This window comes from Myotis daubentonii, chromosome 13 (genome assembly GCF_963259705.1).
Source record: "Myotis daubentonii chromosome 13, mMyoDau2.1, whole genome shotgun sequence".
NCBI lineage: Eukaryota > Metazoa > Chordata > Mammalia > Chiroptera > Vespertilionidae > Myotis > Myotis daubentonii.
The window spans coordinates 52,624,053-52,636,725 of NC_081852.1; the positions used below are offsets into that span (position 1 = coordinate 52,624,053).

Below are 12,673 nucleotides of genomic sequence, written 5' to 3' on the forward strand. Positions count from 1 at the left end.
CAACATAGTTGCTTAGAGTGCAAGCTCAGAGGCCGGCAGCAGCAGGCGAGGAACCTTGGCTTCCTTCTTCACTGGAGCAAGCAAGCAAGCCTCCTGTTCGCTTCAGCTGCCTGGCTGTCGGCCGCCATCTTGGTTGGCAGTTAATTTGCATATCTCGCTGATTACCAATGGGAAGGGTAGCGAAGTTATGGTTAATTACCATGTTTGTCTATTGTTAGGATAACTGTCAAGTCATATGTATATGATTATATATACTAATGTGTGTATATAATTTATGACTATATATGTATATAGGCACACACATTAATATATGCATGTAAGTCATTTATTTACTCAGTACCTTCAGATTGTTAGGTTAATTTTGGATTAGAAAAAAAACAAGATAACGGATAGTAATCTATATATATCAAAGCCTAAGGGACTGGTACAACCAGTTGACCGAACGACTGGTCAACTGATCGCTATGGTACACTGACCACGAGGGAGTAGACACTCAATGCAGGAGCTGCCCCGTGGTGGTCAGTGCTCTCCCATAGCCAACCTCCCACAGCCAGCCAACCGCCTGCAGTCCCTCCCCCTCCTGGCCAGCCCTGATCGGCCCCAGTCGCTGGCTAGGCTGAGGGACCCCACTCTTGCATGAATTCGTGCACCGGGCTTCCAGTGTATACATAATTTTCTTTTGGTTTCTGAAGTGAATCAAAAATAGATCTTCACAAATTTACTTAAGATTATCAAATTGTTTTTCAGTAAGTTCTTTTGAGTTAATTTAGTTTCTATAGTAATGAGAATTGAGAAGAATATATAATTTTTAAATATTAGTAAAGACATAAATATTAAACGGCTTTTATATATTGCTGTTTAAGATGTTGAGTTTGGTAACTTTGAAACATGGATCTTTTTTCTAGAGGTAGTGCTGAGAATATAAAATTTTCATAGATTTTCTAATGAGTTTACATATATTTATTCTTTTACTGGAAAATTTCTAACTTATCCCATAGTAGAATAGTATAATGAACCTACTTGTACTCATCTCCTAGCTTTACCAACTTTAATAATTAATAACTCATAGCCAATCTTTTTTCATCATGTACCTCCATTTACTCTTCCTGTTGTGTCTGTTCCTCTTCCCCACAACCCCTACAGCTCTGGATGAAAATAAGATGTATAAGATAAGATGTGATAAAAATTTTAGACAGGAATTTATCAGGGTATATGGTAGATTGTTTTTGTTGTGTATTGTTTACTAGTATATGTATGTACTTAACTATTTTAACTAACAGTTGGATGCAGAAATATTTCTAAGAGAACATGAAAAAATATATTTTAAAACCAGTAGGACTCAAATACTATAGAAACTTTGCTAAATATTCTAGGTTTGATATATAATCTTTCAAATTTATGTTGTTAGGTGGAAACCAGTCACAAGTTACATATAAACATTTCAGGGATTTTTGCATAGCAGAAGGGGGTTACTTCTTTGTGAAATTTCAGTTTAATAGTGCTTTTCCCTTAGAAAGTTTTTTGTCACTACAACATAGATTTTTGTTATTAGGAGCATTATTGTGATATACTAATCATGAAGGCTTTGGTTCCTGCTTCGTTTTTTTAAAAAGTGAAGTTATAATGAAAATGATAGATAAGATAGGAAGTCATCTTAAAAATTTTTGGTCACCAAAGGATTGGTTTTGTGAGATATAAAGAATTAACAGAAGATAATGGCGGGGGGAGAGGTTGGAAGCACGTCATATTTGCTGTGGTTAGTGGTTCTAATCTGTGTCTTGGTTATTATATTTAGATTTTGTAAAAGAACAGATTAAATTCTTATATGAGTGATCAAAGCATATAGCATGTCTTCTTTCCCAGAATTGGGATTACTAACCAGTTGAAATATAAAATTATCAAACAATTTCAATTTATCTGAATATTTTGTTCTTTAATTTATAACTTTTTCTCCCCTTTCCCTTCCCAGGAGAACTGTGTTTATGAAACTGTAGTTTTGCCTTTGGATGAAACAGCATTTGAGAAGACTTTAACACCAATCATACAGGAATATTTTGAGCATGGAGATACTAATGAAGTTGCGGTAGGCTTAAAGTTGCAATTGCAATTTATTTCATTTAGGAGAGAAAACACTATTAAAAGCAAAACATAACTAGAATGATCTTGGATCACTGAATAAGTGTAAGAATTTTCTTTTGTATAAATGAATTTTTAACTAAGAAATGGAGTAAAATTTCATGAATTTAGATTAATTCTTACCTATTTTGGATCTGATGAGGGCTATGTGCCATTTCCTTCCCTGAAAAATGACACAACACGATATTTTTATAATTTTTATAATTACAAAATATTTTTTAAATTGATAGTTTATAGAGTATAATTTTAACTTTATTCCAACATTTAAAACAATAATCCCACTTAAAAACAATCTTTTAAGATCTCATTTTAAACTTTATATGAAAGTATAAAGTAAATTTTTGTGCAAAGAGAAAGCTTTGAAGAAAATCAGAGTATAAACAGTTTATTATGATAATGTGAAATGAATTTCTCCATAAATGCTTATAAAGCAATATTCCTACAAGTAATGTTAATGTATTATAAGGGAGAGGATTAGTTAACTCCTAACGCCAAACTTCGTAATATTATGTGGATTAATAAACTATTTTAGATTTAATTCACATTTTTTTATTGATTTTTAGAGAGAGAGAGAGAAAGGGAGAGAGAGAAAACAGCAATTTGTTGTTCCACTTATGCACTCATTTGTTGGTCCTGGTAAGTGCCCTGACCCAGAATAGAACCTGAAGCCCTGGTGTTATCAGAATGAAGCTCTAACCTACTGAACTACCTGGCCAGGCCTGTAATTTACATTCTTGAGTTCATTGATGTTCAACAGTTAAAGCTTGACATAGTAGGTCAATATGTAATTTATATGCAGAGTAAGATATATTTATTCTATCCCTCAAAATTTGACTGCCTCTCTGATTATTTCCATGTGGGAAGAGGTAAGGATATATAAAATCTTGTGTTTTTTTTTTCAAAATTAAAATACTTTTTTTTTTAATAGGAAATGCTAAGAGATTTAAATCTTGGTGAAATGAAAAGTGGAGTACCAGTGTTGGCAGTATCCTTGGCATTGGAGGGAAAGGCTAGTCATAGAGAAATGACATCTAAGCTTCTTTCTGACCTTTGTGGAACAGTAATGAGCACAAATGATGTAGAAAAATCATTTGATAAATTGTTGAAAGATCTACCTGAATTAGCATTGGATACTCCTAGAGCACCACAGGTTTGTATTATTTTTCTTGCTTATTCTCTTCCTCCACTACCCTTCCAGGTATAGAAATAATGCACATTGCTAGGAAATGGTATTAGACGAAAAAGGAAAATATTGCCCATATTTCCTATCACACAAAAATAGCCCTTTAACATTTTAGTGTATTTTCTCTGAGCTATTCCCCCGCTCCCATTTTCATCATACTATAATTTTATATCTTACTTTCCACGTAGTGCTCTGTATAGTTTTTAGGTCATACTTTTTTTTTCTTATATGTAAATTTTTTATTATACGTAGTTAAGATGTTTTATGAGCTGGGATTTTTAAAAGATGTAGATTATTATTGAGTATCGAATTTGCTTAACTGATGCTTCTTATAAAATAATCATAAGGAAGACTGTTCCCTTTTGTAGCATTGTGGGTAATAGTTAGAAAATTCATGGTTTATGCTTCTGTTTAGGTTTCTTTTCTCAAAGCCTTATACTTTTTAAAATATATTTTTATTGATTTCAGAGAAGAAGGGAGAGGGGAGATAGAAAAATCAATAGTGAGAGAGAATCATTGATTGGTTGCCTCCTGCATGCCCCCTACTGGGGATCGAGCCTGCAACCCATGCATGTGCCCTTGACTGGAATCGAACCCGGGACTCTTCAGTCTGCAGGCCGACGCTCTATCCATTGAGCCATACCAGCTAGGGCTCAAAGTCTTATACTTACATTAGACTTAATACATGCTGACATTATAACATGACTTTCTGGTTTGAAATAAAAAGTGTGTGAAATTTTTTTCTGGTTCCTTGACCAAAGTCTTACATCAAGGTAGGAGCACTTAAACATTAATTTGGGAATAGAGTATAGGTAGGTTAATTCCTAAATGCTGTGATTCAAACATGAACGTTTTAAAATATCAGTACTCAGCCCTGGCTGGTTTGGCTCGGTGGATAGAGCATAGGCCTGTGGACTGAAGGGTCCCGGGTTCAATTCCAGTCAAGGGCACATGCCTGGGTTGTGGGCTCAGTCCCTGGTAGGGGGCGTACAGGAGGCAGCCGGTCAATGATTCTCTCTCATCATTGATGTTTCTCTATCTCTCCCTTTCTCTTCCTCTCAGAAATCAATAAAAATATATTTAAAAAAATAAATAAAATATCGGTACTCATAAAGTTCATATTCATTATAAAATTAAAGAAAAAAGCCAAAATGAAGAAAAATAGTCACTGTTTACATTTTCATGCTAAATGTTCCATTTTACTTTCTGTGGGTATAAGTGTATGTATTTTGTATATTCTTATATTTTTTGTTTTAATAAAAAATGGAATCATAATGAATATGCTATTTGTAAACTTGATTGCCTTTACAGCATAAAATGTAAATATATTTCCCTGTGGCCACATAGTATACCATCTTATATATGTACCATGTAAACATACCTAATTTTTTGGACACTAAAGTTTTCAATTTTTATAAGAAATAATGCTACAAACATACTTTCAGACAAATATTTTTACACAACTTTTCACCATAAGACAAATTCCTTTCTGAGACAGGTTTTTGAGAAAACCTAGTCCCATTTATTTTTCCCACAAGAAAGGTTTCTCTTGATTTTAAGTCATTGACTTAACAAGTATTTTTAATCACATACTCTGTTTCAGGCATTGTGCAAGGTAAGATGTTGGGGAGTTAGGAGTGAGCAAAACAGATGTGCTCTTCCCTCCCCCCGCCCCCCATGTCATTTAACTTGAAGGTTAAGTTGTGGGAGTGGTTGCCAAGCATAACTAGTTAGGTGCTGAATGAAAGTGGTGTTTTTTTTTTTTGAACATTCTAAAAAATACCTACAATTTAGGATTGTTGGTATTGACTGTGTAGTTCAACCAGTCTTCATTTATGTATTTAGAAATTGTAAAGGTTTATTTTAGATTTTTTAATATAGCTTTTTCCCCCTTATTATAGTTGGTGGGCCAATTTATTGCAAGAGCTGTTGGAGATGGAATTTTATGTAATACCTATATTGATAGTTACAGAGGAACTGTAGATTGTGTACAGGCTAGGTAAGTAAATTAATTTTCCTACTTAGAATTTCAAATGAGTTTAAAATTCCACAGGGTTCTATTGAAATGACAGATGAATTAATCAGACATTGTAGACATCTATTTGTCATTTGTTTATATTCTCTACTGTTAAAACAAAATTGAGAGATGGTTGGTCTAATATAGTAGGAAGAGAACATTACTCTAATGCAGAAGTTCTGGGTTTTATTTATTAAAAAAATATTATTTCAGAGAGGGAGGAAGAGGGAGAGAGGGATAGAAACATCTATGATAAGAGAGAATCATTGATCAGCTGCCTCATGCATGCCCCCTTTTGGGAATTGAGTCTGAAACCCGGGCATGTGCCCTGACCAGGAATCAAACCATGACCTCCTGGTTCAATGCTCAACTGCTGAACCACACAAGCTAGGCAGAAGTTCTGGGTTTTAAACCATTAGCTATCTTCATGTCAAGCTACTCTTCTCTAGACCTCAGTTTCCTTATTTATAAAATGTAAGGATTGAACTTAGAGTTTTCTTTAAGGTCCCTTTAGGTTTAAACATTCTGTAATTATTTAATACTAGAGGCCCGATGCACGAAATTTATGCAAGGGGCTTGGCCATAGCAGCAGCCCCAGCTGCCCTGTGGCCCTGCCCCCCACCTAGTGGTCCTTCCGGAAGGTCATTCTGTCTGGACTAATTAGCATATTAGCTCTTTATTATATAGGATTCTAATAAGATGGACAATATTAACAAGGGAGGCCTATTTCAATTTTTTTAATATTTTTATCTGTCAGAAATCTTAAGAAATAATGTTTTCCACTCTCGTTCTTTGGTATAATTAATTATAAGCTAAATGTGATATTTGGGAGGTAGGCTATATGATTTTTAAAAACTATGTGGAAACTTAGATTTGGATTTAGCCATGTCTTAGGTTTTCTTAGGTGTAGATGTTAATTTTCGAGGACTACTTCAGGTCATAGTGGAATGGTTGCTCTGGTGGGAAGGAAGGCTTGAATTCTATTTTTTTCCCCCAACGTTATCCATGATTTGGTCCAGCTGAAGCATGTCCAAATGTCAAAATTAATTTTTTTTGTAGAGCTGCTCTGGACAAGGCTACTGTGCTCCTGAGTATGTCTAAAGGTGGAAAGCGCAAAGATAGTGTGTGGGGCTCTGGCGGTGGGCAGAAGCCTGTTAATCACCTTGTAAAAGAGGTAACTATATTGGTTTATTATCTTTAACTTAATTTATATGTATTCTTCTAGGAAAATAAACTATGTCCTCTAGCTGATACTTTTGTGGACAAAAATTAACTTCAGTCTTATAGCTGCAAATGGAAAATTGAATAATCTTTGTATATCTGGTTTCACATGATTTTGCTATAAGTTGTCCAATAATTATATAATTGTTACTAAATTTGTATGGTTTCCTTGACTTAAAAATTAGACTGTGTTAAGTTAAAAGGGCTTTTATGATTAAGAAAGCTGTGTATGAACCTTAAAAGAATGCATGAAATCTTTTTCTTATGTCAGTATTTAAATTTCTTCAAATACTATTGCAATTTTGTAGTTATCCAAAAAATATCTTTTTTTATGTGAGCATTTTGAAACTGGATAGTCTCAGATTATAAATTATGAATTATGAACACTAGATTAGATTAGAGTGGTAAATTTTTGTAAGGAGATTCACTACCTTTGTTCATGCTTTAAAATATGTAATTAATTTCACTATATTAAAATGCCAGATTTGGTCTCTGGATAATCTTTCCCTGGCAGTATGTTTCTATGTCAAGAAACTAACAAACAAAAAATTAATCTTATTTGCAGATTTTTAAGAAAATTAGAAGATTTGAAGTTTCATGTGCTTCTAAATTTAGATTATAATCTTTATATGTGACTATAGTTTTGAAAATAAATTTCTTAGTGACATGTTTACTTATTTGAGTGTTAAGGACCTTAACCCTTTGCGATCCAATTTTATTTTTTGGAATTCAAACAGTCTGGTCCAAATTAATTGATAGGATTGAATGTTGAACCGGTTTGCGGTGTCGACCTCAGCCTCGACGTTGGACCTGCTCCTTGCGCCTGGTCTGTCGAGTCAGCCTCCACGTTGGACCGAAAAGGGTTAAAATGTAGTTAGAGCTTTGACCAGTTTGCTTTTGTGTGTGTTAAGATAGATGGGTTGGTGTTTGTAATCTTGTAATATCATAATTGCAATATCTTTTTTAAAATTAAAAAGTTACTAGAGCAATTGAGGTATAAAAAGTCAAGATACTAAGGCAGTTTGGCAAGAAAATGAAATAAAAGGCACCTAGATTGTAAAGGAAGTAAATTCTCTAGTCCCAGCTGACATGAATCTGTATAAGGAAAACCAAATGAATCGACAAAAATACAAAAGCAAAGAGCCAAACTATTAATAAATGAATTCAGCAAGGTTGCAGTATGTAAGATAAATATAAAAAGTTCAGTTTTCTGCACACTGTGATCTAAAATGAAATTAAGAAAACAACAATTATATTTTCAATAGCATAAAAAAGATGAAAATAGGAATAAACATCAAAAGAAGTGTCTTAAACAGTGAAAACTGTATAACATTGTTGAAATGAAAGAAGACCAAAGTAAATAGAAAGCTATCCCATGTTTATGTATTAGAAGACTTAATATTGATAAGATGGTAATACAGATGGTCCCCAATTTGGGATGGTTTGATTTGATGATTTTTTGACTTTGTGATGATGGGAAAGCTATATGCATTCAGTAGAAACTATACTTTGAATTTTGATCTTTTCCTGGGCTAGCAGTATGCAGTATGATTCTTTCTTGTGATGCTGGGTAGTGGAAGCGACATGATTTTGCCTAACTTAGGCTAATGTGAGTTGTTCTGAGCATGTTTAAGATAGTCTAGGCTAAACTATGATGTTTGGTAGGTTATGTGTATTAAATGCATTTTCGACATGGTATTTTCAACTTATGTCTTTACTGGAACATAATCCCATCATAAGTTGAGAACTATCTGTACTCCCCCACAAATTAATATTTTGAGAAACTCCCAAACTATTTCATGTTATGTAAATTATCTCAACAAAAAATGGTGAAAATAAAAATTAAAATAAAACCGCAGTATTTCAGTTTGACATTATTTGGATGTTCACTTACTTTTACATGGAAAGATGAGTTGGACAAAGAGGACTTTTTGAAATGTATACATATATTCATAATTGATAATTCTCAAAAATTTATGGAACCTGATGGAAAAGATCTAAACCTTCTGTTACATAACAGTTTAAAAACTAAGTAATATTTAAATAATAAATTTATTAATTATAGAGTGAAAATGTTATTCAAATGACATATATAAATATTTACTTTCTAAAGCATAATAGGGATTATCAGGATGTATTCTGTTAATCAAATTGTATTTTACCTTTTATGAAATATGTTGTGAAATATGAAGTAGAGACACTGAAATTACTTTATTCAGTTCACCAGCATCAAGCATCTTCTAGGTGCATAGGTGACTTTAGCACGTACTGTATAGGAGAAAACATTCTTAATTGACATTCTCTTATTCAAAAACTTTTCCCCATTTTCTCTAGGGCCATAGATGTTACTGTATAAATTTGAATAAGACAAGACTTGCCTCTTTCGCTGTATATTATTGGAAGCTGAATTACTGATGAAAGTTTTATTTTTTTTTAAAGATATATTTTATTGATTTTTTACAGAGAGGAAGGGAAAGGGATAGAGAGTTAGAAACATCGATTAGAGAGAAACATTGACCAGCTGCCTCCTGCACACCCCCTACTGGGGATGTGCCTGCAACCAAGGTACATGCCCTTGACCGGAATCGAACCTGGGACCTTTCAGTCCGCAGGCTGACACTCTGTTCACTGAGCCAAACCGGTTAGGGCATGATGAACGTTTTAGATAATGGTTTTCAAATCCTCAGTTGTAGAGAAAAGTATATGGAAATCTTTACCCTGTCTAATAAAGCCCTGATATTTCATTTTTTGGCTCCCAGTACAATATTAAGGTCATCTTGATGAAAGGGAGAATTTGTACCACTTCAAAAGTTCATTTTGAGACTTTCAGTTAGTGCCCTCTAGTGGTATTTAAGGTCCCTTGTTTTACAGGGAGTATTAAAGAATTATGGTCACAACTCAGGCCATGTACATCTTAAGTCTATTCATAACTCTCAGTGATTATTAAGACACACGGAATCACTTCATTTTCATCATAATTATGAACCATTTAAAATTGGAGATTTACTTTTTAAGCATGAAAAAAATTTAATGATTGTGACATGTCAAGTCTATATGTTCTTAGCTATTTGTAACCTGCTATTTCATCATGTAATATATTGAGATGAGGGTAAGTAAATCCTTTAGACAAAGCACAGTTATTTAAAAAATCAGAAATTCTAACACATCTCAATTTTTGAATTTAATAGATTGATATGCTGCTGAAAGAGTACTTACTCTCTGGAGACATATCTGAAGCTGAACATTGCCTTAAGGAACTGGAAGTACCTCATTTTCACCATGAGCTTGTATATGAAGTAAGATTATTTTGATATCCTAAAGAGAATTATTATGTTCCTTTTTTAAAAATTGATTGTAGAGAAGGAAGGGAAAGAGAAACATCAATGTGAGAGAGATACATCGATCGGTTGCTTCCTGTACATGCCCTGACCGAGGATCAAATCTGCAACCTAAGTATGTGCCCTGACCAATAATTGAACCTAAGACCTTCTGGTGCACATGGGACAACGCTCCAACCAACTGAACCACACCAACTAGGGCTTTTGTGTTCCCTTTTTTGTACTACAGTGACATAATACTTCTTTAATAATATACATCTTGTTTTTTTGAAAATCAATGAAAAACATCCTCAGGTGAGGGTTAAAAAAACAAGTTACTATTAATGGAGAAAATTGTTTTTAAACTTTTATAAGAATTATAGTTACAGATTAAAGGAATCTGATACAGTTTCTTACGTGAATTAATGACCAAAAATACATTCATGCATTCATTCAATTTTAAGGCCATTGTAATGGTTTTGGAGTCAACTGGAGAAAGTACATTTAAGATGATTTTGGATTTGTTAAAATCCCTTTGGAAATCTTCTACGATTACTCTAGACCAAATGAAAAGAGTAAGTATAACATTATTTTGAACAATTTTTAAGCTTACACCTTAAATATATGCTTGAATAAAGATAATGAATTGTTAATGAAATTTTCCTTTAGATAATGTTTAGCAGTAGTATGTCTATAGCTTTTCGTTTGTTTTTAAATAGCAGTGCTTATGTTTGAATCTCTTGCAGCCATTTTTTGGAAAGTAACACTTCAGTAGATTTTTTTAACCTGCATTTTAAAAGATGATTATGTGTTCTTCCTTAAGAGTTCTATTTCTAAGATATAATTTCTATTTTATATTTAAGGAAAAACAAACATTTAGCAAATTATACTTTAAAGTAATTTATTCCTATTTAAAATTGTATGCATTTGCTGTTAAAGTGTTGGTGAGGTTCTTACTTGCCTTTTATTTTTTAAAAATGTAAATGTACAGGGGTGGGCAAAAGTAGGTTTACAGTTATGTGGGAACAGTTTATTGTTGTACTATTTATTAATTATTGTATTATTTGTACTACAACTGGAAACCTACTTTTGCCCATCCCTGTATATAGAGAAGTATATGGAAAAGAAATGTGTCCTATATCTGAGTCTGCCTCAAGATCATTTGAGAGAACAGATTTAAATAAAACATCCTATAACAAATGTACCTGTTTCAAGGTTCAGACCTGACTTTAGTCTTATTATATAAACATTTGGCCTTAAATATAGCTTGATGATAGTGAAGAATTGTATGGCATTATGTATTTTATATGGGTTAACAATTCTGTATACAATTTCATTGTTTTAGGGTTATGAGAGAATTTATAATGAAATTCCAGACATTAATCTGGATGTCCCATATTCATACTCCGTGCTTGAGAGATTTGTAGAAGAATGTTTTCAGGCTGGAATAATTTCCAAACAACTCAGAGATCTTTGTCCTTCAAGGTATTTTTACTACTTTTTTCAACTTAAAATACTGAGGTGCTTAGAAGGCTAAGCTAATTTTCTATCATTCTAGTTCTGTCAGAAAAATAATACTAATACTTCCCTGGAGCCACTCAAGAGTGAAAGTCATCTATTTTGTGTTTGTGGAGAAACAAGGGTGAAGCTTATTTTGCCCCCTTGTGAGTTTAATTTCATAAAACCACTGGAAGTCAAAATTTATGGAGCTCTTTTCTAAGAAGTTTAAATACTATTTCAGTATCGATGTTATCATCAATGAGAAAATTGAATCTTAGGGAGGTGTAATATGCCTTTTCTAAGGTCACAAATGGTAGAGGCCAAGGATCAATCCAGACTTTTTTTTGGCTTCAAAGATGTTAGGATCATTCCTGTACTCTTAAGTTGCTTTCTTTTGCTCCTTCATAGAATGGAGAATAGGGGCTAAATGGATCTTACTTTATATGTGTGCTACGAGGATCTAACTCTTTAGTAATAGCTAATCTTTGTGAGTCTATTTTACATACATTTTAAGTTTTTATAATTTTCATCAAAAATTTTCAAAGTTTGTGTATTTTTTTAAAAATATACTTTATTGATTTTTTACAGAGAGGAAAGGAGAGAGGTAGAGGGTTAGAAACATCAATGAGAGAGAAACATCGATCAGCTGCCTCCTGCACATCTCCTATTGGGGATGTGCCTGCAACCAAAGTACATGCCCTTGACATCTCCTATTGGGGATGTGCCTGCAACCAAAGTACATGCCCAGGAATCGAACCTGGGACCCTTCAGTCCGCAGGCCGATGCTCTATCCACTGAGCCAAACCCGTTAGGGCTTTTTTTTTTTTTTTTAATATATTTAAAAGTTTGTGTATTTTTATTTAAGTATATTGTGAGTGTTAAATCTCAGAGAAATACTTCTTGGCAGTGTCCCTTGTAGAAAATGGAAGCCATTAAGAGAGAAGGAAAAGATAACAGTGGAAGATATAATTTAATGGCTTTGATAAAAATATTTGAAACTGTAGATCTCTACTTGGTGATGGCATTCTTTATGTATTGATGTGCCATGTGGTATACATCTGTTAAACTGTCAACTTTGGCAAGACTTCTCGCAACTTACTGTTTTGTTCCCCACCTTGGTCTCCTAATATTACAGTGTATGTCTTTATGTTCAAAAAATATAGCTGGTTTACAGTTAGACTTAGTGTGAAAAAGGGTCAACACCCTGGCACTGGCTTTTTAAAAGTTTCAGCCTCTGTTCAAAGGTCTAACCGGTTACTTCTGTTATGGCCTTACTATCAAGTGTCATTTGAAGAGATA

General features: G+C 33.4%; 1 protein-coding gene across 5 annotated transcripts in view; it reads left to right on the forward strand.

Moving 5' to 3' along the window:
- Positions 1 to 12,673, forward strand: part of PDCD4 (programmed cell death 4) — a 28,995-nt gene that overhangs the window by 14,850 nt on the left and 1,472 nt on the right. For 4 of the 5 annotated variants that reach the window (XM_059661365.1, XM_059661367.1, XM_059661369.1 and 1 more), the window contains 7 exons: positions 1,970 to 2,083; positions 3,065 to 3,286; positions 5,221 to 5,318; positions 6,396 to 6,510; positions 9,746 to 9,853; positions 10,339 to 10,449; positions 11,220 to 11,359. In XM_059661365.1, the coding sequence (XP_059517348.1) occupies positions 1,970 to 2,083; positions 3,065 to 3,286; positions 5,221 to 5,318; positions 6,396 to 6,510; positions 9,746 to 9,853; positions 10,339 to 10,449; positions 11,220 to 11,359 (908 nt within the window). The remainder of the gene's footprint in view (positions 1 to 1,969; positions 2,084 to 3,064; positions 3,287 to 5,220; positions 5,319 to 6,395; positions 6,511 to 9,745; positions 9,854 to 10,338; positions 10,450 to 11,219; positions 11,360 to 12,673) is intronic. The other variant, XM_059661366.1, reaches the window with a different exon arrangement.